A 27,582-nucleotide genomic window follows, 5' to 3' on the forward strand; every position below is an offset into this window, starting at 1 on the left:
AAACGTGGATGGCTGATAAGGTGTTCTTGAAAGCATTAAGCAAACACATAGCAGAGGCTGTCTAAGTTTTAAGACACCTTTGTTAAGTCCTCAGCTTTATATAGAATAGAATAGAATAGAATAGAATCTTTATTGGCCAAGTGTGATTGGACACACAAGGAATTTGTCTCCGGTGCATATGCTCTCAGTGTACATAAAAGAAAAAAGAAAATATTATTTCCCTGTCACATTGGTTACAGTAAATGGCAGAATCTAAATACTGACTTGCCAATATTTTTTTCTTTCACATTTTAGGAGGCCAGTGGGAAATACAAGGAAAATGTCAAAATTTTGTTCTAATTTCATAACTGACTGGCAAATAAAAGAATTTTTAGTAACTGCATGTAACTGCATGTCCAAAAGGAATTTTATGTTACAGCAAAACTCTTGACAATATGGATCATGAAAAGCTATGGCTGGTTTTAAAGGAAATGGGTGTGCCACAGTATCTGCCACAACAACCTGTACTCTGGACAAGAGGCTACTATCAGGGCAGAATATAGAAAAACAGAATGGTTTCCAATTGGCAAAGGTGTCAGACAAGGTTATATTTTATCTCCCTATCTCTACAATCCATATTCAGAACCTATTATCAGGAAAGCTGGATTACACTTATGTAGAATGAAAATTGGGGGAGGAATATTAACAATTTAAGATTTGTTGATGATACCACCTTTTTTGCCAATAAGTCACAACTGACTTTAGTGACCCAATAGGGATAGGGACTTTTGAAGGTGGTTTGTCATTGCTTGCTTCTGCATCACCCTGTTATTTCCTGGAAGTCCCCCCTCCAAATACTAGCCACAGTCAGGGCTGAGAATGTGTGACTGGTGCAAGGTCACCCAGCAAGTTTCCATGGCACAAGTGAGGAGTTGACCCTGGTTATCCCTGGTCCTTGTTTAAGCCTTAACCACTGTACCACTCTGGCTCTCCAATATCGCACTACTGGCAGGGAATAGTTAAGACTTGAAGTGACTACTTGCTGAAAATTAAAGGAGAAAGCGCCAAAGTAGGAATTCAGCTGAACATCAAGAAGACAAAAGTAATGACTACTGGGGAATTACTCAACTTTAAGAAGGTCAATGATGAAATTGAAATAATTCAAGACTTCCTATTCCTTGGCTCCATCATCAACAAAAGAGAGACTACAATCAAGAAATCAGGAGCTGAGACTGAGAAGGGCAGCCAAAAAGGAGCTGGAAGAAATTTTTAAGCATAAGGCTGTGTCACTGGCAACCAATCATGGGAGATGCAGCTCGGATCCCTGGGAGCTCTCTTGTGGATTTCCCCAGAGCTTGGTGCTGTTTCCTGCACTATTCAACATCTATTTGAAGCCACTGGGAAAGGTCATCAGAAGGTTCAGTGTGGGTTGCCACCAATATGCCAATGACACCCAGCTGTTCCTCCGGATTCCATCTTCATCAGATGAGGCAGTGCAGGTCCTGGAACACTGGAGTTCTGTCTGAAGGTGATCATGGATTGAAGTTCAATCCTGGCAAGGCGGAGGTGCTGTTTGTGCCAAGTTCTAAGGTCCAGTCCATGAAGGGTCACCTTCACCTGGATGGGGTAATTTTGCCCCAAAAGGGGGGATATTTGGGGGTCATTTTGGATATGCAGCTGTCTATGGAAACACAGATGGCAGCTGTAGCTGGGGGCATCTCTCAACATCTCTGGCTTGTTCTCCAGCTCTTCCTATTTCTGAACCGAAATGACATGACCACAGTTGTTCAAGCTCTAGTAACCTCCATGTTGAACTACTGCATGTGCTTTAAGTGGGGCTACCCTTGAATACAGTCTGGAAGCTGGAACTGGTGCAGCATGCTTTAGCTTGGCTGCTGACTAATACCCTAGGCTGTACACATATTGACCCCAGTACTGAAGAATCTGTGTTGGCTCCCAGTTCACTGCCGGATTCAATTTAAGGTGTTAGTTATGACCTATGAAGCCCCAAATGGCCTGGGACCAGACTACTTGCAGGAACACCTTCTGCCATGTAGACCAGCCCAAGTGCTGAGGTCACAGGGGAGGACCCTGCTGGCAGTCCCTTCCCCCTCTGAGGTGAAAGGAGTGGTGGCTGCATAGAGGACTGTCTCTGCAATAGACTCCATTTTGTGGAATGCCCTCCCATTAGAGGCCTGACAGGCACCAAGAGTATATTCCTTTTGGCACTTGGTTAAGACCGTCATTTTCACCCCCAGGCATTTGACTGATTGATAACATCTACTCCCAGATCACTGGAATTGCTCAGAACTTGTCCTCCACTTGCATCTGTGGGAGTTAGGGAGGGGGTGGTTAATTGCTTTTAGGTGTATTTCTAGGAATTTTAATCTGGTTATGATGCTGTTTTACTGTAATGTTGAATCATTTTCAGATTGTTGCAATCCGCCCTGGGATGTATTTGAAGGGTGAGACAGAAATTGACTAAATGAAATAAACAGATGTTCTTCCCTAAATGATTATTCCCTGGAGAAGCTGGAAATGGAAGAATAAGACCTTGAATTACGATAATAGCACTGAGGAAACAACTGGTGTTATCTGTTCCTAAACATCTGATTCAACTATGAGATCTCCCTGAAAACAAGAGAAAATTCAATGTGACTCCTAGTAGGGTTGCCAATACTGGCTTGGGAAATTCATAAAGGTTTAGGGGTGGTGCCTGGGGAGGGCAGAGTTTGGGAAAGGAGGGAAGTTCAGCATATATGCACTCTACAATGTTCATTTCTTATGTCCTCCAAAGCTGCTGCTTCCTCCAGTGGTGCTGATCTCTGTAAGCTGGGGTCAGTTGTAATTTTGGGAAAACTCTAGGCTCAACCTGCAGGTTGCACCTCTCTCTGTGTGTCAACACTTAACAGTGTGTGTATGCTACACTAAACGTTATGCTTTTCTTCCTTCATTCTCCATGAAGATCTTTTCATTCCTCACATCAAACACTGGTAAGACATGCAAAATAATTAATGCCAGAGGGAGGGTGGTCCTGTTTGTTGCAGCCAAGACAACAGAAAATCACCTCAAAGATTAACACATTTTCATGACAAAGGAGGACAAATGAAGATTTTTAACATCATTGTATTTATTAGGTTCTGAAACAATACACATTCACATCCTTTAGAATACAGTACATTTGGCACAGTAATAATGGCTACAATGAAATATCCCTAATGAATGGCAAGAGAGTCCAATTACAACTGTAAGAAAAAAAATCTGTACAAAGAATGTCTCACAATAAAAAAAATACCCCCCTTGTAAAACTGAATACACTTGTTAGTTTTCCAGAACTATTCTGCACATGATTTCAAGAGGTTTCTTCTGTTAAAGCCTTCTTTGAGAGAGCCTCATTTTGATTGTATGCAAAAACCGTCCCTACTAAATAGCTTCTCTTTAAAAAAAGAGTGAAACCTGATTTCTCAAATGTATGTTTGTTTTTTGGCATTTTGTACACCTTTTTCAAAAAAAGTGTGGAAATGATTAATAGGAGAGGAAGAAATGTAACAGCATATTTGTTTAAAGAAGTCTTTCAAAACATTCTTGGCATGATCTACAAAACTATTAATGTAAACCAAATAAAAAATGACTTGAGTTGACTTCAGTTGTCCTGAAGAAGCCTTCAATCCTGTACACATCTAGGTGGCCTTAAATCCTGATGGCCCTGCAAACTATAGAACATCTGGTCCCAGATGTATACACAATCCTCATTCACACCAAAGATACCTTTAGCCACTCCAATAAGGTTCAGGAGACCATTGAGATAGGATGGTTTCTTACATAAGTACGTGTCTTATTGGATCAGGGTGAGTGACTTCAGTGGCATTTAAGCAGCCTAATTATGGGCAGGATATCTGCTTAAACTAACGTATTAGCTTTTCTAAGCGAGCATCCCAAAGAAGGAAATACAGGTGGTGGGACATTTTTAGTAAAAATGTTTGAAAGTGATGCTCATGCCAGGAGCGAGAGAGAGTCACATAATCCACAGTTCTGCTTACAAAAGCTCTGTGGAATATACTTGTTCTCTTAAAATAAAAAGAACTGCTAATCCTTATTTTGTATAAAGGCCTCTCATTACATACAAACAGTAGTGCACTTTAATACAATAGTTCATCATTCTACCCAGTCTATGAGTGGCTTCAGAAGGCCACTTGGTACTTCCAAAGCTGCTGTACATCTATGGAAAAGACCACGTAGCACTGTCAATTTTTGCCTGGACATCCAAGGCTAAATTGTGAAGGAATTCCACAAAGCTGGCCTTACCACACAAAACCCAATGGGCAAGTTTTACGCAATTTTCCTTACAAAATAATAATAATGAGATGATGTAGCCTTTTGTGACATCTCTGTGCTTCCACTCCAGAAACTAGGGGGCTTTTCTTCCCCCAGCCCTAAAATTTAATGCAGATAAAAAGTTTGACCCATTATTACAATGGTAAGCCAGACAGCACGACTTGATAAAGCATCATACTTTATATTTTGAAATCATTGTATGAATACATACATATATGTATGTATAATTACACCTGAGTTTAAAAAAAATGGAATTGAATGTTACCATTGCTAAAACTGGCTATGAAAAGCTGGACACAAAACTGACAATAACTTGCTCCACCCAGCTTAGAAGACAACTATAGCCAGCTCCTCAAGTTACCTTTGTAGCATGAAAACCCCTGCAGGGCAGCTTGTTCCCTTGCTGATTGGGTAATGGTGACACTTGGGGAGGGGGGTCACATGGACCAAGCTCAGGGTGTGACTCCTCCCCTTCTGGAAAGTGGAACACATGCTCTCTGCTGGCCTCACTCACAGGGCCCAGAGCCTGTCATGTGATATTAGTGTGCGAATCAAGAAAAGAAGCTTCACCACAGCAGCTCCCATATTACAGGGATAGCGGGAGGAGGGCTGTTTCTCCCAGCAGATGGCCAATGCTATAAGGGTCCTTTCTTCTCTTATTTATTTTCCTTGTCTTTGTCATTCCTTAAAGAGTTTAAGAGAACTATACAGGAGATTTAATACAGCTTAAGGTAGGTCTACAATTTTAATAACAGAAAAAAAACAGAAAAAAACCCTCATCTTTGACAGTAACTTGAACCAATACACATACAAGAGTATTGCACATGGACATTATAATTATTCTTTCATAGACTACCTTTTTAATAATATGCCTGAACATGCAGCAGTTGATACCTCTATATTCAATGAATTCCACAGGCCTTGCAGTAAACACTTATATACAAAATCCTCACCTGTACAAAAAGGCAAAAAAAAAAAAAACCCTTCAAAAGGAAGAAAGAAATAAAAATGGAAAAGCTTCTTGAGTGCCACTTTGCCGGCCACAAGTATATATATTTTGTGCAGCTGGAAAATCCAAGTGCAACAAATAAAATGGATTCCCATAACCGCTCACTCAGTCCAGTAATATATATATATATATAATATATATATTTATATACATTTATAATAAAATGACCTCAGTGATACACATACACGCAAAAACCCAACAACACAAAAAACAAACAAAAAAACAAAACAAAACACAGGGTATTCTCAGAAATATAAGTACATAACACTGTCAGCGTATCTATAGGCGGTAACTTCACATTTGTCAGCACTGTCCACATGAGTTACCATTTTATGATTACACAAGAAAACCCATTTACAACTTTCAGCAATGTCAGTTTTTGAATGTTGATCTTCAGTCTCTCATAAACTTTCACATGATGAATGGTTTGTTTGGCTTTGTATTCTTCCTATAGCACAGTTTTATATTGATTTTCCCCCCCTAAATAATAATACACAAAAGAACAGTAGTACTATTGGGCGTGATCCAGCTGGACTCATAGTACAGTAGTACAGCATCATGCGAGCCTTGCCACCCCCTCCGTCCCACTTGAGTCCCGCGGGTGGGAGCCAGCCATCACTTGCTACAGGTGACTCCTGTGTGCCTCTTACAGGTAAGTCCACTCCTTCGTAGAGCTAATTGCAAAGTTTTATCTAGCAGCCTGTACATGCAGCCCTGTGGAGGATGGGGCTTGTTGGATTTACTCATGGGAGGTGCATATGAGCTGCCTGTAGTAGGTCAGGGCAGGTGCTTGGCAAGGTACATGCTCCCAGCCAGGAAGTCAGCAAGGACAGGAGAAGGTGAGACACGGCTTTGCACAAGGGCGGGTGGATCGTGCTCAGGTGTTTTGTAAAAGCTTGCAAAAGTAACACATTGCTATTAAAAAGAAATAAATAAATAAAGCAAGTCATTATTCAAACAATTCAAAGAAGTTTAAAAGGCTTTTTAAAAAGAAATAAAATTTTAAACCCTGTTGGAACTGCTGTTGTGTCAGTGACGTGAATGCTTCAGCTACTAGCTGTTACATAGTTCACTGCAGAAGGAGAATAACATCTGTGCCCAAGAAACTGTAAATTTTGCAGAAAACCTATGTTGCTTTATTAAAGCTAGTATAGGCTTTTGGAGAATTTGTCCATTCTTTAGCCCTTTGACACCTGTCTATAAAGCATTTGTTTACATTTTAAAAAACATAATTAAAATATATATTTTTAAAAATGTACTCAGTCTTAGAAAAAAGTGCCTTTCCTGAAATAATTTTAAACAATTTCCTTGATATCTTTTATGGATTAGGTAGAATGTCCTAAATCAGATTATTTTGACCCTCTACAATCAGCCTTGCAGAGAAACACATATATATATTTTTTTGGCATTTTAGTCATTTTTGGTAGTTGTTTTGCCAGTCTATCTGCTGCATTCACTTATGAATCAGAGGACTGGCTGAGCTGAGGTTTGGCAAGCTGCAACTGGTAGGGAGTAAGAGGTGAAGGAAAGGATTCCTTTTCAATCGCTTGTATTCCAATATGAAAAACGAACAGCAGTAGATTGCTAGAAAAAATTCATGGCAATCAAAAAAATAAATACATTCCATTCCACGCATCTGAAGCTCTCATGATAACTATGGAAGTTCTGTGCAACACATGATACGAATCCATTGCTGTTTCACCTTCAGTCATATTCCCATCAGCAGTGACAACGGGCAAGGGCCACTTTGGCCTCCTTTGCACTGAACTCCAGGAAGTAGTCCTTGGTGTTAGCACACAAACCCATGTTTCTAGCCAGTTTCATACTGCAGGACTTTAACAGAAAGAAGCGGCTAATTTCAGCTGGTTAAAATATGGAATAGGTGAAACAGACATCTTTTCCCTTGTTTTTTAAAAAGATTCATGATCCTTCTCAAAAGTTGTGTATGCATAGATGCATTCACATCTAGAAGGAATTATTACACTCTGTGGCTAGTTAGACTAGCATAAGTATGCCCAAACATTTAGGTGTGGTTTTGATTTGATGGGGAAAGGGTTAGGCACTTTCTTCTCCTCTTCTCCAAATCATAGCCTTTCAAGGTTGCTTTTTAATTATATAAAATTTTAAATTTTCTTTTAAACAGACATTTCATTGGCATGTCAGCTCTATCCATTTGTTATGCCCTGTTGAAATCAATGGCAAAATGTCCATTGATTTAAGATTTATCCCAGTGCTATCCCTGCAATACTGGTAAAACATGTGTTCTAACTCAGTACACACAATGTATTTGTGGTCTAGGCCAATGTGCAGTGCCCCCATGTAATATTATCTGCAAGAATTTGGCACAAGCCACAAGCTTTATATACCTAGGCACTGCCAATATATGGTGAACATGTATAGGCAGAGCAGCTCATGCTATGGATTTTGGTCCTGTCCACATATGCACAGGGCCAGTGGTGGGATTCAAATAATTTAACAACCGGTTCTGGTGATGGGATTCAAATAATTTAACAACTGGTTGTTTATAAGCACCATTTTAATAACCGGTTCTGCCGAAGTGGTGTGAACCTGCTGAATCCCACCACTGCACAGGGCTGCTGTGTTAGCATAGCATGGCTAATTCAAGGCAGCATTTTTGAGGTGGCGAGTTCACCATGGGGTAACCTCCCTCTCAGTATTCATGCAATACATGTGCCACTACGCATTAAGGTACATTGAAAACTTCACATGTTCAAAAATTCATTTGTTTTAAAGGTCTTACAATGTTGAAGGTAAATTTGCTGCAGCAATTTTCTACATGAAAACTTAATAGACAAATGATTTTCTGGTAGCTTTTCCCACTTCAAAAATGTTTGTCTGATCTTGATGCAAAAAACTTGCCAGTAAAGTCTTCATAGGATATCTCAGGAATAAAAGAAAGTTCTTAAATAGAAAAGAAAAAAATAAAAGCAATGTGTTACCTTTACAAATTCTAATACAAAATATTTTGCATTGCTTTGTGAGACATAAATTACGAGTGCCTCCAGATCAAAGTATAAAGTAGGGGTACAGGCTCAATGTCACAGAAGTAATAACTGGAGGACTTATTTAGGACCATGTCTTTCAGAGTCAGTAATGGGGTGGTCCTACTAGGGTCTTACGGTAACAGTTCTCCAAAATACGAGAAGCCTTTAAATTCTTCTTGGTTGATTTGCTTTATGATTGTGTCATCCACCGGTGTTAATACTGGATCTTCTCGTGTAAAGTCTTGATCAAAGTTATTTACATCCCTTTTGGTTTTCTGAGGAAGAAAAGAAGAACATTATGGATGAGAGGCGGTGTCATGTTAAAAACCCAAAATATACAAATGCAGCTTTGTGTGAAGTGTGAGATTGGATTTTCTTGTTTGGTTTCTGAAGCAAGGCAGAGTTTTCTGAAATGATATAAAGAGAAAGTACTTCACGCACAAAGGTGACCAAGCAAAATCACAGAAGCAAAGAATGATTTGGGAGAAGCTGGCTGGCTTCTGACAGATAAGCTGAAAGTGACAAAATTGCACAGCATATTGTTGACATCAAAAAAGTATTTTTAGCAGTTATTTTGAAAAAAAAGCATGACTTTAAAATGTCTTGTCTGGAAATTATGTCACAGACAAAAAAACTTCTATTATGAAGAGAGGCTAAAGGAAGAAGCACACGCAGTGGCTTTTAAATCTCTTAAGAGGCGTCCCAGAACTAGCTGTATAGTATTTTTGTAGCGTGTTATGAGTTTGGATTGCCTGGACTGCATTCTTCCCAAAAAGATCAGAGCAAAGCAAGCCTGGGAAAGATCATACTGTGGATTCATGGAGAACAATGTATTTTGGATGGTACTTTCCAAAAAGGGCAGGACAGCGGCTCCATATTGGAAGTTGAAGTGGTCAAACACTTCCATGTTGGCAAGCAGCCCTTATTACTCTTTTAAGGTGCCACTAGACTCCTGCTTGTTTTTGCTACAACAAACAAAACTGGAATTATCACCTCAGCTACTTTGCAAAACACAAAGCACCAGTTATATTAGAAAATATGAGGCTTTACAAATAGCAAGCAAACGGTAGGATGAAACAAAGTGAAATGAAGTATTGCTGACTTAAGGGAGCATGCTTTGTTATACATTCCCACAATCTTTAAAGTATCAACAGCACATCAATCAGTGGAGGAAGATACTTTAACTAGTATTAAATATATGTCAAAGATGCTCTAGAACCTGGTCAGTGTACCAAACTTATAAGTGATATTAACCTGACTGAATTTTAGCATCCAGTCCTGCTGGATTAGACCACCTCCTGTTTCACACAGAGGCTGACCAGTTGCTCTGGAGGGCCAACAAAAAAGGGATAGTGGTCAAGTCATCCTCTGATATGGTCTCCGAGCCCTGCTATTCCAAGATTTGCTGTGCAGTATCTGCAATCGGACAGTTGTAATGGTCATTTCTACTGCTGCTGTTTTGCGGTTATTGTTAAAGCAATTGTTCAATTTTTGACACTGAACCAAGAGTACAAACTATTGACATTTCATGAATTCTTTCCAAATTTTGCAGTTCACATCTGAACTACCCAAAACAAAACAGGATATCTATCACTGTTCCCCAGTGACTACTGAAGGTGTAGAGAACCCTTAGATCCTTCAAGAGAAATATGATTTCCATAGATTCGTGTAAAGACAAAAAATTCAGTTAAAGTTGTGAATGCTGGCAACCTCATGTGAATGTTAAGTCAATTATCTTATAATAAGGCAACCCTTCCTAATGAAGACCAATGAATCCATAAAAAGAGGATATATCGGATAGGCCTCTGGAAACCTAGGAGATCCTCAGATTTTCAGAAAAATAAAAAAACGGGGATGTTGTGGGTTTTCTGGATTATATGGCTGTGTTCTAGTAGTATTTTCTCTTGACATTTTGTCTGCATCTGTGGCTGGGAGGGGAGGGGGCACGGGGAAGCAATGATATCAGTGTTGCCTGGTTGTATTTAAATGGGAGGGGAAGAAAGTAGGAGACAGGAATAAACCATGGTGAGGGGAAAGAAGATGGTGAGAAAAAGAAGAATCAGGAGGTAGGAAAGAGAGAAACAAAACGAAGCCTGACTCAGTATGGTAGGAGGGAAAGATGGACAGAATGATGGGTGACAGATCAGGGCCATCAGGAATCTAACCAAAGAGTAGGGGAAGCATGTTTACGTGGGAGAAGACTGGGGCAGGAAGAAGTGGGATGGAGGACCCAGCATGGTGAAAGGACACAGCAAGGAGGGATGAAATTTTACTTTCCCCACGAATCCCTGTACGGTCCCACTGGTATATATTGATTTTACATCTTTTCAGACATACAGAATGTTGACAAACATATTTAGATGACTACCACCATTCATAAATATATTTCTACATTTTGAGACATTCACAGATTTCAGACATTCTCTGTAATTCCCTCCGATTCTGCACAAGACAGTATTTACCACTGGAACAGTGCCACCTTAAGCAGAGTGACATCTTTCTAAGTCGATTGAGGTCAATAGGCTTTGAACAACTGTTTGGGGCATCTTTTTCAATTTTTCAATTTGCTGGAGTGAACAGTTTCATAGGGTGCAGAAGCATTTCCCAACAAATGATGAAGTAGCAAGAGTTTGTTAATAACGCTGCACCTCTATATGGTGAACGTGACTGGATTCATTTTCCTTGTAGGTGATGTTTGACTAAAATTACAAGCCAGTAGGTGAGGCTATATGTGCTTCCAGTTTTGCATGGAGTCTTGTATCGGAACAATATGTCTGATGATGATGGTGATGATGATGACAGGAAGCTCCAGATGCTATAATAGCTACATACATGTATTAATCAGAAAGTGTTATAGTAAATAGGAGTGAGCATAATTTTTTTTACTCGGTAAATTTTGGGTTTAGGTTTTAGAAACACATTTCTCTTCTATGAAAAATCTACTGAAGCTTTCCTTAACTGTTCAAGAGTGAGATGCCAAGGACAGCTATGTGAAATTATTTCTGATGCCATTCTGGGTATCTAAGCTGAAAATTATGATGCCATTTTAGTCAACACATGGGAAGGTCAATGATCCTTTTGAACATAAGAAGACTTCTTCAGGACTTGATTCTCCATCAATCAGGAGGCAGTTACTCCCAAACTCCTGACAGTAGGTGCAGCTGTTAGTTACATGCCATCAAGAACTGGAAGGCACAGACCCCACACATGACACTAGCATTTTAAGCATTTCCGTAATTGACACAACATGGATTGTCATGGCCATGTTTCTAACAAGTACCTCAGGACTGCATAACTGCACTGAATCAGCCATCATGATGAGGGTTAAAGGTGAAACAAGAGGGGGGAAATCTCAAATTTGGACTAAATAGCACCTACTACTGTCTTGGACCCAAAACAGACATGTTTTTCATTACCACACATGAATCCACCTGACACTGAACCCTGTTCATTCAAAATAATTACTGAGTTCAGAAGGATTTATCCTTAATGGAAAGGACATCCCTTTCACCATTCCTCACAGGTCAACCTCTATGAATTCAGTTTGACCTAGCAGTATAGGTACACAGTCAATCTCCTTGAGTGTTAGCTTTCCAATGAGCTTCATGTAGGCAAAGTCTGCACGGGCCAAAAACAGTGCCCCTGGAATGGTAAAAACACAATTCCAGGGGCCCTGTTCGCATGGCTGCTGCCTCTGCATTGAGGCAGTGCTGTGCTCCCCCCCCTGGGGGGGGGGGGGCGGAAATTCTGTTTCCCTGCCTCACTCAATTAGCGAGACTTTTGGGAAACAACGTTTCCCTGCCAGTGCCATGCAAACGGCACCGGGTTGGAGGTGCTGCTTTTCAGCACCTCCATTTCCCCCCACAACTTATCTTCTCTCCCTGCAGAGCTCCGGGGGTCGGAGGGCAGTGTTGGCATGCCTCCCTGTCCCTGCAGAGTTCCACAGGGAGAGAAGGTAAGTGTGGAGAGGCGCCTCCACAGGCTGCAGTCACTCTGGGGTCGCTCACACCTCAGCATGTGAACAGCCCCGGGACTCCACTAGCATCATATAAGCCGGTGGGAAGCCACTGTAGGGTCCCGTGTGGAATCCACCCTACACCTCAATTCTGTTAATTCCACCAAGGATGGTACCTTACTGAATGTGTTGTCCACATGACACCAGCATTTTAAGCATTTCTCTGACACAACATTGATTGAAATTGTCACATTTCTAACAAGTAGAACTGCTTAGCTGTTTTGAATCCACCATCATGATGAGAGTTAACTTAGTATGTGAACTTGGCATCTGGCAAGTTTTACATGTGATACACTGGATAAAGTAAGGGGAATTATAACTAAATGTTTAACCGGATGTATCAGCCAATAAAGAATGATATCCCTCCAGCACAGATAAAGAATCTTCCTTACAAAAACAAAAGTGCTACTCCATCAGGCAGACCTCTGCAAGTTGCTTCAACAGTAATGATTATTCTGTTCTTTGAACTGTAATGAATCTGCATTGTAAAAAAAATTCTGAGGGCCAATATAAGACAGGACACAAATCTAATACATGGCCATCATTTCATAACTCTAACTAATGGTATCATCTAGCATTTAGAAATTTCATATCCATATATAACTCCATCCCCTGTGTTTCCATTTAAAACAATACATTCCTCCTGCTAGGACGTCTGTTTTACATTGATTCTCATAATGAGGTAACTAGAAAATCTAAAAATTAAAAAAGATCTTCCACGTGGGGTGATCTTCATGAGGGGCAGCTGAGCCTTGCTGGAACGACTATGCCTGCTCGCTCCCTGCCTCTGCTGTCCAAGTTCCAAAAAGCTTGGATAGAAGAGGTGGCGGGGATGATCTTGCATGTGCTCAGCCCCACAAGCAGGATAAGACCATTTCTTCCTTACTCTCTCACTTTCACCCGCCTTCAGGAGGGCTTGGGAGACAGAGATGGGGGGAGATGCATTAAGCTTGAACAATACTAAAAAATATTGGCAACATTTAGATTTGGCTTTGTTTGGCTTTAAAATTATCAGTGAAGCCATAAAAACCCAAATATCTGATTCGCCAAAAACAAATATTTTTGAATTTTCTGAAAAATATCTGGGTTTGTTTGAATTTTTAGGCATTTTTGGTGTCTTTTTGGGTTTTGGCCTGTAGGGGGCACATGTTTTAAGATAGAGGCACCAAACTTGCAGGAGACTCTCTTGATGATATCATCCTGTGGCCAAGCCAGAAGCCTGGCTGGAAGGGATGTAAAGCTGATGATTCATCTAAGAATGTCTGCAGCTGTTCTGCCACCATTCTCTCAACTACCTTACCCAGGAGTGATAGATTCAAAACTGGGTGGTAGTTGGCCAGATACGAAGGATATAAAGTTGGCTGCCTCTTTCAGCCTCCTTGGGAACACTCCTTGCTCAAGGGAGTGATTGATGATATCCAACAGGGGGTCCCGTACTACCTCACTAGAAACCCTTACTAGACATGAAGGGCACAGGTCAAAAGGACAGGTGGAATGCCTCACCACTGCTAACACTCTGTCCACCTCAGCTTCAGCGAGCAGACTGAAATGGTCCAAAACTGGACCAGAAGATGGCAAAGGGACCTTCAGTTCCCTTACTATATCAACAGTTGGCGAAAAATCAAGATGGAGCAACAAGACTTTCTCCACAAAGAAGCTCGCATATACCTCATGGTTAACTGTCAAACCATTATTTTTAGATCCCATAGGTAGAGATATCAAAGACCAAATAAGTTTAAATAATTGTGCAGGGAGTGAGCTGGTGGATGTTATCGAGGTGGCAAAGTACTCCTTCTTTGTCGCAATCTCATATGATTTCATAAATGTCCTAGAAGATGCTCTTTGTAGCTCCGTCATGAGTTCTTCAGCAAACTCTCTCTAGTTGTCTTAGTTCCCATTAAATAATCTGAAACCCCTTAGCATAACAGGGTGAAATTTGTACGGGAGTGTAGAAATATCAAGGAACGATTGCCTCAATGGCTTCAGCATGCCGGACATTCCAATCCTCTATCAGTTCATCAAGGGAAGCACTTGTAGGCATTAGACCCCGCTAAGCATTCCAGAAACCTATTGGATCCATAAGTGTCCACAGGCATGCATAAATAAGCATGTCTCCTAAGCAGAAGAGGGCCTTGATATCCACCCTGGTCCTCAGGGCAAAGTGATCTGACCATGGCACTCTGTCTACAGAGGTTGGCACCACATTAACCTCCATCTCAAAAGATCAAATCCAACATGTGGTCTGCTTGGTGTGTAGACGCCGTAGTAACCAAGGAGAGTCCCAGTGCTGCCATTGATGATGCTAGGCCTGATGTTTGCAGCAATGAGGCCAAATTTACATGGGTGTTGAAGTTTCCAAAACTATAAGCTTTGGGTACCTCAAGGCCCAATCTTACATTACCTCCAGCAGAATCAACAGGCTGTCTGTCGGTGCATTACTTTATTGGGAAATTACCCCCCCCCCCAAAAAAAAACCTGATACTTTTTTTTGGGGGGGGGGGTGATTTAGATTTACCAAATCACCAACCCTAATTCCCAACTCTAGTTTTTAGGAGAATTTACTTCAAACACTGTGAGGTAATCCTAAAGTTTGAGAAGATTGAAGGGAAATATGAGTTGTGAAATACTTCTTTCCATATTGTTAATAGGCACCATAGTAACTTTTTTTAAAAAATATTGTATCATTTGAATTTTACAGTTTATAGTAATTTCCTTCTTCATACATTTTCAAACAATACCTTTCCCCCCTTTTCTCCCTCCCCCCATTTCTTCTTCTTCATAGTTTTGTCACACAAACAGCAGTAAATTCATTCTCTGTAGCCTCTTCTCCCATATTTCTTCATTGACTCGAGCTTCTTTCATCCAGTCCACGTATATTATCCATATCTTCAAAATTTCATTCTGTTTATCTTGCCATGTCTTATTTTTTGGTTAATATATTGAAAATATCAAAGTGTCCACTTGTTCCCAGATATATTCTAACCATTTTCTGAGAGTGATCCATTTTTCTTTTCTTTCCAGCCTCCTCCAAGGGCTATTGTTGCATAGGCTGCTTTTAATCATTATTTTATACATATAACTATATTGTTTATCCACCCCTTCTGTCTCTCCATTACACCCATAGAACATTAAGTCATTATTTAAATCAATATTAATCTTCACCAGTTTCTCGATTTATAATGATACAATTTGTCCAAATTTTTTTTACTTCTGCACATTCTATCCACGTATGGCTATAATATGCCTCTTGAGGATGCTCCCACAGTGCCAGCATTTAGAACTGGCTGAGAGGATCCTTTTTATCATATAATGCTAGTTGTTTTGAGGTGTTCTGTACCATTTTAATATCACTTTTCTTTCTAACTCCATATATTTCTCAATCTTTATATTTTTCCAACTGTCTATTAATTTTTCAGTATTACCAATGTCTAGAAATCCTTCCTTCTCCCATTTTTGATTCAATATTCTTATCATGAATTCCTTATCATCTACCATATATTTGTATATATGCCCTAGAATTTTCCCTTTGCATTTTCCATATAGTTCCAGACATTTCGACATTATACATTCTCCTTTTATCCGTGAAACCTTTATCCTTTCCCAAATGCCTCTCAAAACCAACCAGTTTTCGTTTCCTCCTATCTCTATAAAATTTTGTAATGCCATAATTTCTCCTCCTTCCCTAATCAAATTTTCCACAGTTGGAATTCCTTTTCTTTTCAATGTTTTTATCACTTTCCCCCCTTCTTTGCCAGCCACACTTCCCAAAGTTGCCACATCCAGGATGCCAGACATCCAATTACCTCTCCATTTTCCCCATATATCTAGCAAGACCTTTCTTGGTCCTATTGCTTTTTGATTTCCTTTCTTCAACTCTTTGGAACCATAGTACCATAGGCACCATAGTAACAAACCTATGTAACCATAGTAACATACAGAAACCTCTGTGTGCTAACTTGGATATAATGTGAGAAACTTCTTGAAAATCATCATATTTTAAAAGCTTTAAGAACTCTGGCCGTTTCTGCACGGGCGGAATATGGCGGCCTGGGGACGGCAAAAACGCTGTCCCCAGGCCGCCATTCACACAGGGGGCGCAGCTGCATCGCAGCCGCGCCACCCTCGCGCCGCTCGACCGGCGCGAAGCCGGCGTTTCCGGAGTGCGCTGGGAAGCGCACTTTCCCGGGAACGCCGGCTTGAAGCTGCTGCCGTGCGAACGGCAGCGGCTTCAAGGCGCCTTCCCCCCCCCCCACTCCCTGCCTGCACTTACCTTGTCCCCGGGACAAGGCGCGCAGGGCCGGGGGGGCATGTCCTCAGGACTCGGCGACATGCCGGAGGCCCGGGGACATGCTGGGTCGGCCGGGCGATGGCGCTTTGCGGCGCCGTCGTCCTGGCTCTTTCTGGGACCGTCCATGTGGACGGTCCCAGCGTCGTCGGGTCGGCGCAAAATGCGCCGACCCAGCCGCTTCCGCCTCCGTGCGGAAACGGCCTCTGTGACAAACTGACATCTTTTCAAAAAGCCAGTTACCCTCTTTGCTGAACTATGAAAACATCTTAATATCTACCAATAAAGCTGCTTCTTTCCTTGACAAAATTCACTCCTAACCTAGTCCCCTGAAGTTAGTAATAAAATTCAACTATTTATTTGTTAAACTTTGAAAGAGCTTCTGGCATGGTTATCTGAGGTAAAACAGAGAGAGAGTGAAGGAAGTGGGGACAACCACAGTTCACTAAGTTGGTTCAATTAAACATTTATTTTAAAGAGGAACAGAGTGGGACAACTGAAGAACCCCCCCCCCCCAAGTGTGTGTGTTTGTGTAAGCTGCCCAACAGCAAAGAAAAGAAGATATTAGGACAGGGGTAGGGAACCTGCGGCTCTCCAGATGTTCAGGAACTACAATTCCCATCAGCCCCTACCAGCATGGCCAATTGGCCATGCTGACAGAGGCTGATGGGAATTGTAGTTCCTGAACATCTGGAGAGCCGCAGGTTTCCTACCCCTGTATTAGGAGAATCAGAAAACATTCATTGCATTTGGATATTGGGAAGAGGGAGATTTTTCCCCTCAGGATCCCCCACTTTATCTGAGGGAAGGCTATTTTGCAGTTTCTGTAGACTGGTTGTAATTGGTCCATTTATTCACTGCCAACGCAAACACACTACTGAATTTCCCATCTCCAGATGAAGCTGATTGGAATAAAGCATGCCACAAGGAGAGACTGGCACGGAGTTTACAGTAGTAGTTTCTGTGGTAAGTGGGTGATTAGGAGCTTGCAGGAACATTAACTATACAGCTAGTATGTTTCATGTGGCACACTAACAGTTCTCTCTTAGTCATTATTTGGGAACTACAGCTCTAACACTAACAGACAATGAACAAGTGTATATATATATATATATAAAATTACACCATAACTTTTAATACATTGACCAGACATTGATCAGGTCATGAGAAGAGCTTCATGATGTTGGAATCCTTGTGAATACGAAGGAAGGTTGGGAATAAATGAAACTGCGTTTTGTACAATGGTACATGGGTTGACCTCACTGCCCAAAGTTGATCTGAGCCAAATACATTCCATGCAACTGCATGCAGTACAGCCCCTTGCATGTCTCTCTTGCTAAACGCCAATTGCCATGCACCTGGATGAGTGAATGGAAATATATTATGAAACTGGAGAGACACCTCAGGTTTGTTAATAGGCCTAAAAATGGACCTACCTGGACATTTTTCCCATAGTGTAGGCCTTACCTTAAAGAGGGACATTCACACTGAAGCAAACTTGAAAAGAGAGAACATTCACACAAAAAGTAATGTACTTGGCCAATAATTTCTGGTGTTTCTGTTAAGAATTACTGAAGGATATTGCATTTTAAGAAGGGATTCCTTTGTCACAAAAATCTGCAAAGTCATAATCCTAAACCCAAGATAGGTCTAGTAAGAAATTTGCATGTGCAAAATTATGACTTCAGAGCAGCAAAACAGAAAGCCCAAGTTAAAAATGCACAAATATTTTGGTTCATCAGCAAATAAAGTTTTAAAACATGGCAAATTTTCCATAGATCTATTTCTGTTTAAAATGTTGTCTCCAGAAAGAAAGTCCCTCTTTAAGGATTCCAGCCACATTGCTTTACAAAGTGGTATCTGCTGCAACATTTTTTTAATACCCAAGCACTGATTTTTTCTGCAGCAATCCACTGATACATTGTTATTTATTTAATTTCTATGCCACCTTTCTGCCCAACAAAGGCCCGCCCCTGCCAAAGTGCAGCTGAATCTGATATGCACATCTGTCTGCACAAGTCACTGTTTACTCTGGAGGAAATATTTGTATTTCATCAGATTTTGTGAATTTGTAGGCATGCAGAAAAATGCTTGGACGGTTCTCAAATGCATTCATGAAAATCTGGTAATTTTTTTTGTTCTTGCTGTAAAAGAAAGCACTTCTGCATTGGTTGCCAGCACTTGACAGGAATGCATACTGGCTACTTTTGAAATTTTGTTCTGGTGGTGGGGCTATTCAAATCTAAACTTTTGCTGCAGCACAAAATTGAACATCAAACACTTTGCTGGCATCCTTAAGACAAGACTTACAAGGAGAAAGAAAACTACAAGGATAGATTTGAAGGAAATAAACATATAGGCATTTAGAATACAACAATGATAGACAAGGCTATGATAACTATAATTTCATTCAAGCAAGAGGACAAAAATATCTTTCACTCTGCAACAAAGGTAAGAACAGGACAGCCTAATGAAGCAATCCCAAAAACACTTTCCCTTAGATAAGAACTCAGCAACTTCTGACCCATCAAGCCAAATGCAGTCCTCAAATAACGTATGACAGCATCTTTATAAAACTGTTTTTGCTGCCGGCCAAGGATCCCTCAAACAAGAAGACTGTTAAGCATCTGGCAGGCCTAGTGCTGCTGGCAGACTGTCAGGCTTTGTGGATCACAAATCGCTGGCTTAGAATTTTTAATGGGTTTTCATCTTGCCCATGCTCCCACTCTCCCGATCCTCACAGCAACCATGTGAATTGCATGAGGCTAAGAGGTATTGACTGTTCAGTGGGCGTCAAAAGCAAATAGGAGACTTGAAGCTAGGACCCCTTAGTTTTAGTCTAACATGCTAACCGCTACACCATACTGGCTCCCCGTATAGAAAGATTTAACAGCAAGCTTATTCAGATGCTATTTCCCTGATTCCCTCCTTACCTTTCAGAATATGAAGTCTCAACTAAGCGTTACTATACTCATCTGTTTGTATGTTATTATCATTTGATTCTTGCTGTGCAGGGTTTTCTCTATTTGATCGCTAGTCTGACTAAGGCCCCAGAGATCCATCTTTAGTCCGCAGAGAGTCTTGAACTGTTTAACTCTACAGGGCTTCTAAGGAAGGAAGCTACAGGAAGACTTGCCATACCAGCAAGAAGTCGTCTTTCCACCAGTAGAACAGAGTGAATGATGTGGAACTCCATGAGAGTAGGGTTGTCTCTCTTTAAAGAAAAAAGTGCCCCATCTCTTTAATAGAAGCTTACCGGGATGTTATTGACCAGGTGATTTTCTTTACCTCCATGCCATGAAGAGCTTGAACTACCCATTTTTGCACATTACAATTTTATTAAAGAGACAGGTCTTTTCCCCTCCAGGCCTACGTGTTGACAACTCCACATGGGGACCACAAAACTCTGAAGGAAGGCTTGCCTTGCCTCACGAAAGTTTGTGCTCTGGAAAATTCTGTTGGTCATGTATGCTGCTCCTGGACTCAAATTTTATTCTACTAATACAGGCTTCTACTCACCTGAAAGTATCTTTATTAAAAAAAGAAGAATATCTTACAGTGCAATTCAGAACCCATTTACTCCAGTCTAAGCCTATCGACTTCAATGGCCTTAGACTGGAGTAACTCTGTTCTGGATTGCACTGTTAGACTTCCTTATCTTTGGTTTTTGAGTGGCTAAGCATAATTTTTTTTTACCAATAAGGCATGTAGGGTCAGTCTCTCTTTCAAAGCCAAATAGTTGTGAGCATTTGAGTTATTATGAGATCAACAAAAAGACACTTACCAATGAATAAAAAGGGGGAGGGCAGGTCTTTTAAACATATAAGTGCTAAATTTTATTAGCATCTATCAATTTCTAGCAAAGACAAAAGCAATTAAAATACTGAGGTGAAATCTTATGATTGGTGGACCCTGGTGCTTGAGGCCCTGAAGTGCCTGGTTGGTAGGAGGGTAGAGAACATGGTGTCAATGAAGAACAGCTGCCTGATCCACAGAAAGCAAGTTATACCCTATCAACATTAACGGGACTTGAAGGTAATTGCAATCGCTTGTCCCAATTTAAGCAGAATTAACTCTTTTGGATCTGGGCCAAAGACTGCAGGATCACATTACAGCAGTGGCTAAGCCCCACTATTTTCTGTGGCCAGAAAATAAATAAGAACACCCTGAAACAGTGTAATTGGCTGTAGGGGATACATGTTGCATGTACCTGTTGCTTTTACTATGAGCTGTGTTTATTCAAAGGAACAACACTCCACCAAATTGAACAGAGTGGTGATTGAAGGATTCATGTGCTGTTTTTTTTAACCTCATCCTTCCTTCAGCAAGCTCAGGGTGGCATATAGAGTTCTTGCCTTCTGCATTTTAATCTCACAACAATTTGTGAAATAGGTTAGACTGAGAATAGATGGCCCACAGAACATATAATGGCTGAATGATGTGATCTCCCCCAGAACTAGTCCAACAATCTAACCACTAAACCACACTGGTATTTTCTGGGTTACTGGCTTTCCATGTTGTCCAGTCTGGCTACAAGGCCTTAATGTACCTGTTACTTCCTTTCCTGTTTTCCAGAAAGTCATTTACAGGCTATCCCAATGTTTGAAGGACTAATGAAAAAGAATCTTATGTGGTGGGTAGGGAGCAAATACATGACGCCACATGGATATGGAGAGCAAGAAGCCAGCATGGAGCCTGTGGGAACACTTAATATGGTTGTAGCAAGCAGAAGCATACCCTAGAGTTGCTTTACTATTTTTCACTAGAACTAGGAGGCTGATCAAATCCAGCCAAGGCAGACAAGAGTGTGAAGTAGTTTATGTCACCAAAAAGAACTCCCATGCCTACAGGGAAAGCATACCAGCACTTCTGTGTCCAACCATTTGAGCTGCAGCATGTTGAAGTCAGAGGCAAATGGACAGAAGTGTTGTACTTCCTACTTTAAGCATTACTTCCCTCCTGCCTGGCAAGACTGGAATCATTTCCAGCCTTAAGTGTTCTCGTTCATAAGAACAAAAATGAGAAATCATGCTAGAGGGAAAAGAATGTATGAATAAGTGCCAGGAAATGACATGCCTCATCATCGTCTGGTAGAGGCAAAATAGAAACCAATTACAGGGAAATGCAAGTGAGTTCACTCTGCATTCAGCTCCTACTGCTCTTTTTACCAAAATTTTTCTGACTGACTTGGAATCAAGAGAGGGTTAGAATAGGACAGAAACCAATGCAGGACAAACAGTCTTGCTTATGATCAAATGGCACCAATTTGTAAAATAAAACTGAGTGTGAAGAATATGTAAAGAACAGATGGAAAGCACCAGCTGTCAATAGTTCAAGCAATATGAGGAGGGTGCAACAACATGATAGAGGCTGAAGACAAACAACCCTCTAAATATAGTGAAAGGGGCTGAAACACACAGTCACTGTTATAAACATACTTCATCAACAGGGATAATATATTTATGCTCAACAGAAACTGAAGAACAGTCTACAGAAGTCTCACAGAACTACAAGCTGGAATAATTGTTGCTCTAATTTAGAATCTTCATCAGTTAACCAAAAACAACAACAATCCACCATCAATGCAACAAAGGAGAAACAACTGAAAGAAGAACAAAGTATTCCGAAGTTCATAAAAAAAAGAACAAAGTATAATTATATGCACCAATGGCAGCTATATGGTGAAGAAGATATTGGGGCATGTTGTCTAAATACTAATTTCCACAAAATTCACAAACTGCTACCAGATAACTTAAAGTTGAAATAAACACAATTTGAACTGAGAAGAAAAGAAAGAAATCTGAAAAGTTTTTGCTTGGATTTGGACGGTTTGCCAATAGATAAGTTTACTTAAAAACACTGAAGTATTCCATATACGTGCCCTTCACATGGACCACTATGAATTTTTTTACTTGCTCTAAATTTTTATTAGTTCATAAGTTTAATACAGATCAAGAACATGGCCCTCAAAGCAGACATCCTAAATTGTTCCATTATTCAAAGAATGTTGTTATATTTGGAAAGAATGCAGATTCCAGCATGGGAAAAAATTATTCAGCCAGATATATCCTTAGGTATTGAGGGTATATTCTCACATTTAGATGAAAGTTTGATGGATGAGATGCAACATATAACATCTTAGCTGTTCTTCCCCTCATGGCATGATAAGAGGTGATGGTCTGGAATGCCAGAACTCTCTAAAACTGAAGTTTTAGATGGTGAAGTTTTAGATGGTCTCTAAAACTGAAGTTTTAGATGGTGAAGCTATCAAATGCCAACAGCAATGATTTCATGTGAGAACTCACTTGGAGCAAAGAGGATTCAATGAGTTATTGAATTTGTAATAAAAACAGATTGAATAGTTATTACGACCCTGAGACTCACCTCTGAAGTACCCATCAGCTTTATTCTTTTTGCCACAATGCCTAATGTTTGCTATTTTGGTTTTTCAATTCTGTGGAAGTATTACAGTCTTAATATCATAAAGGAAATCAGCATTGCCATATTTTCTGTCAAACTCTCTCACACACACAATCATATTCAGATTGCTACTTACAATCCGAGGTTTGAAGGGTGGTTTGATTTTCCTTTGTTCTAGAAGAACCCAGTCAATTTCCTTGAAGAAAGGGTGTTGTTTAATAGCATCCTCACCATTCTGTGACGCCACACAGCCAAGTCGCTTATTTGGATTCTTTGTCATAAACTAGAGAAGAAACACAAATTTATATGCCAAACGTTATTTAACTGTTGGCAAATTGCACCTGAGAAGTGGTTAATGAGATGTAGGCCAAGGGTCTGGGAGAGGAGGGAAAGCCCTCCAAGGTATTCAGCTAAAGTAGGAATATGCTTCTCTGAAGGGTGGTATTTCTGGTGCTGCTTCCTGCCTTGCCACTGTAGTCTACAAAAAATCATAACCTATGTTTATCTGACTACTTAACTAAGGATATTCCAGGGTGACTAAATGTGTCTTTCAATGCAGTCTTTCCTGGGCCGAATAAGATAATTTCACATGTTATACAGCAACCAACCACAAATGATCCTGGTCATTTGATGAGTGTGGCAGTTGAAAAACATGTGTTTTCAAACACTGGTTTGCTGTGTTCACAGTTCATACCCACAGACCTGAAGACAAGGTACCATTCCATTCTTTATGCCACATACTACAGTATAACTCTAAAGGTTATACCTGACTCAGAGGCTCATTCTGCACATGCAGAATAATGCACTTTCAAACTGCTTTCGGTGCTCTTTGAAGCTGTGCGGAATAGCAAAATCCACTTGCAAACAGTTGTGAAAGTGGTTTGAAAACACATTATTTTGCGTGTGCGGAAGGGGCTAGAGTGATGCTTTCTGCCTGTAAGGCTCACTCAGTGCTAAGGGAAAGGCACACTGCACATTCTCCTTTAATACCATTACCCTATACAACTGTATAAAGCTGTCTTATATTGATGCAGATAATTGAGCCTACTACTGTCTATTCCTCTCCAGAGGCAGAGGTGGAGAACTTTTCTAGCACAGCTTTCCAATATCCTTAGCTGCTGATACTGAGGTTTTGAATCTGAGACTTTCTCCACTAATCAACCCTAAACCTATTTTTTTTAATTCCAGGAAGGCCATGAGTTATTTAGACATTTTAATAACTTCCATCCTGATCTTCAAGGTTGTAACACTGGCAACAAAAATCTGAAATTAATGGGAAGACTGTAAATATTTTAGCTTTGCTTGTTTTTTAAAAAAAATTGAGAAGAGGATTTGCAAACTATTACACACAAAACAAAAATTGAACAGAAAACAAGCATTCTGCAAAAGCTACTTAAAACTGCAGTTTAAATCTTGGTAGGGGTCTGATTTACAGTGCCTGGAGAACAAAATCTGTATTTAAGAATACAATGTGAGGAAACCAAATGTTCCAAAACTAATCCCTTGTTAATATTTGGCAGTCAAGTATACAGACGCCTCTACATTTCCTCTGGTCTTCCTGCTCTCCTGTTAACTGAATGCAGCTACAAGATGAAGGGCACAAGTTTCAAGCACTGAACTAAAACTAAAACTATAGCAAAAGCTTTTTTTTTTGGGGGGGGGGGGGGGAAGCTAAATGCAACGGACTAAGATTCTTCCCATATGATGTAACTCTATTGACCTCAGCTGATTCAAGATTAAGATCTGAAACAATGTGTGGATGTTCCTCCTCAGCAAAATCAACTGAGTTAGGGATGCTTCAAATATTAGCAGCAGTAAATTCCTCAGCCATGATAAAATTTAAACAAGGGCTCCAATCCAGTTGAACATGTGTCAAGGACACAGAGCTCTTACAAAGTCAACAACTGTCGAGGGCAACTTTGTCAGAGTGCTGGAAATCTTTGAGAGAGTCCTCACAGAATTAGAGTTCCCAAGAGCACTTGTAAGGCACCAAGAAACTAATATCAGTTTGGTTGTTGTGGGTTTTCCGGGTTGTGTGGATGTGGTCTGGTAGACCACAGCCCGGAAAACCCACAATAACCAGTTGAATCCGGCCATGAAAGCCTTCAACAATACATTCATATCACTTGGAATTAGCATGGATTTACAATATACCAGTGAGCTTGTGAGGGATCTCCTTTCCTCAGTATTACTTCCACCATCTTCACTTTCCCTCTTTCTGGCAGCTGCCAATATCTTTGCTTTCTCTGCATCCTTCTCTCCCTCCCACCTTCCCTCCTCCTGCAGCACCTTTCTTTTCTTCTATCCTACCCACCTTTCTTCTTCAGCTTTCCCCCTCCCTCTGCCCCCATTCCCTTCTTCCATCTTTCCTCTTATCCTTTTTCAAAAATCTTTTTTTAGTCTCCCACCACACTAATCAAGGCAGTCCTCCAAAATGGTTACTGAGATTTTGAGGTAGCATTCCTGGTATGTTACAAATATTGCTTCTAACATTCTGGGGAGGTTTAACAGCACCATGTATTTTTAATATCAGATTCTTGCAAACATTTGGGGAAAAAATTCCCATCCATCCCTGGTCCTGTAGAGTGGATGTTTTGATCCACACACTAAGGCTGGGTTCAGAATTAGTTATACAGATTTGGAACAGTATAAATATAATTTTAATTTAATGCACAATTATCTTTAAACAAATACATTTTTGAATTGTAATACCTTTAGAAATATGCTTGTGATAGATATAGAGACCTCAAGGTACTAATGTATAAAGTATATTATATGAAGAATCATTCTCTCTTTTAGCAAGTAGGCTGGAATATTGTGGGTTACTGACCACATGTTAATGGCACTGAATATGACCTTTTAATGTGATTGTTAAATTAAAAAAAATAACCGGGAGTATGTTTTTGGGCAGCCACAAGAGGCAGGAGGCAGGAAATTGCACCTGTGGGTGGAAATCCTTGAACCTATGGCTACATTAGTATGAATCCAACCCATTCAGACTTCCTTCCAAAAAACCCACTTTAGAATTGGACTGTGAAAATGCTCAGTGTATTCTGGTTAGGAGTCTAACATAAACATACAGCCAATGTTTCTTTAATTACAGAATCTTTTCCCCACTAAAGCAGCCACTCAGTATGACATATCAGACCAATACAACAGTTCAGATTGCTTGAGAATTTTTTTCTTCCTGAAATATAATTCTCAAGAGCACACATTTATACGGTATAAAACTGCAAAGAACACAAACATCTTGTCCCTTTCCCACAAGATGTGTAATTCATCCCAGATCCCATTTTACTGACAGTGGCACTCTGAACTGTAGTTGAACTCCCAGTGGTAAACTGTTCTTAAACTACTGCAGGGAAATTCATTTTTAAGTAGGAAAAAAGAGTGACAGCCCAACTTACAGCTTTCAAAATGCTAACAGCTTCTTTGCTAAGCCACACTGGATACAACACATCATCATGGAGAATGGATTCAAAAAGATCATCTTCATTATCAGCTTCAAAGGGAGGTTGACCAGCCATCATTTCATACATAAGAACACCCAGAGCCCACCAATCCACAGAAGGACCATATTCTAATTCCTGGAGAATCTGTTAGAGAAATCAGGAAAGACAGAGGGAAAGAGACAGAGAGCGCAAGATTGACAGACTGATCAGAAACTCCCATTCTCTTTGATGTGAAAAAGAAAGGGGTTACATTTTATACTATTTTTTCACAGTTTTCACCACCATCTTCATAAGTGTCCAATAAGATGTTCTTGCCACTTCATAAGGAGTTCTTTGCCATACTCTAGTCATCTCAGTTCCTGCTTTTTCCTCCTCATCTCCAAAGAGCTAATTTGGGGTGGGAATGGAGAGGACATTGGGAAAGATCTCACTAATGGCTTCTGAGACAGTTGTGACAATCTTCTATCAGTTCATCCAATGAGTAGGGTTTGATATTCCTAGATGGGCTTTCATGGTGTTATGGTCCAGTCATGGCACTCTATAGGTAGAGATCAGTACCATATCCACCTCCACCCAAATTAAATTAAAGGTGTGGCTTGCTTGATGCATTGGTCCTGATACAAATTGGGAGAATCCCAGTGCTGCCATGGATGACACCAGATTCGTGACCTGTCTGGAGGGAGCATCATCTGCATGGATGCTGAACTCCCCCAGGATTAGCAACCTTGGGAATTTTAAGGCCCAGCTTGATATTACCTCCAGCAGCCCTGGCAGGCTATTGGTGTGTCAGGCTGTCAATACACTTGCTTCAGTATCCGATGCCAGGCCTACACATTCAACAGCTGGAATATATGGGGTGGAGAGTCCCATGATGGAGACAGCTTCTTGTGTCAACACTGCCACTCCCCCTTCCCCTTTATCCAGGACTGGTGGAGGAATGAGAAACCTGAGGAAGTCATCTCTTTCAAGGTGACCTCTTCACCCTCTCTTGCCTGGGTCTCAGTCATGTATGTCAGGTCCACTCGATGCCCCACAAAGAAATCCTGCACGGTCCCAGCCTTATTATTAATGGACCTGGTGTT

General features: G+C 40.6%; 1 protein-coding gene across 2 annotated transcripts in view; it reads right to left on the reverse strand.

The window, feature by feature from the left end:
- Positions 1 to 3,091: 3,091 nt before the first annotated feature.
- Positions 3,092 to 27,582, reverse strand: part of PRKCE (protein kinase C epsilon) — a 391,410-nt gene continuing 366,919 nt past the window's right edge. The window contains exons 13-16 of one of the 2 annotated variants that reach the window (XM_048482757.1): positions 26,456 to 26,644; positions 23,185 to 23,331; positions 18,096 to 18,125; positions 8,517 to 8,603 (exon numbers count right to left, since the gene is read on the reverse strand). In XM_048482757.1, coding sequence (XP_048338714.1) covers positions 18,111 to 18,125; positions 23,185 to 23,331; positions 26,456 to 26,644 — 351 coding nt within the window. In that variant the 3' untranslated portion in view covers positions 8,517 to 8,603; positions 18,096 to 18,110. Of the gene's footprint in view, positions 8,604 to 18,095; positions 18,126 to 23,184; positions 23,332 to 26,455; positions 26,645 to 27,582 lie in introns of both variants that reach the window. The other variant, XM_048482750.1, reaches the window with a different exon arrangement.

This window comes from Sphaerodactylus townsendi, linkage group LG01, assembly GCF_021028975.2.
Source record: "Sphaerodactylus townsendi isolate TG3544 linkage group LG01, MPM_Stown_v2.3, whole genome shotgun sequence".
NCBI classification, from domain to species: domain Eukaryota; kingdom Metazoa; phylum Chordata; class Lepidosauria; order Squamata; family Sphaerodactylidae; genus Sphaerodactylus; species Sphaerodactylus townsendi.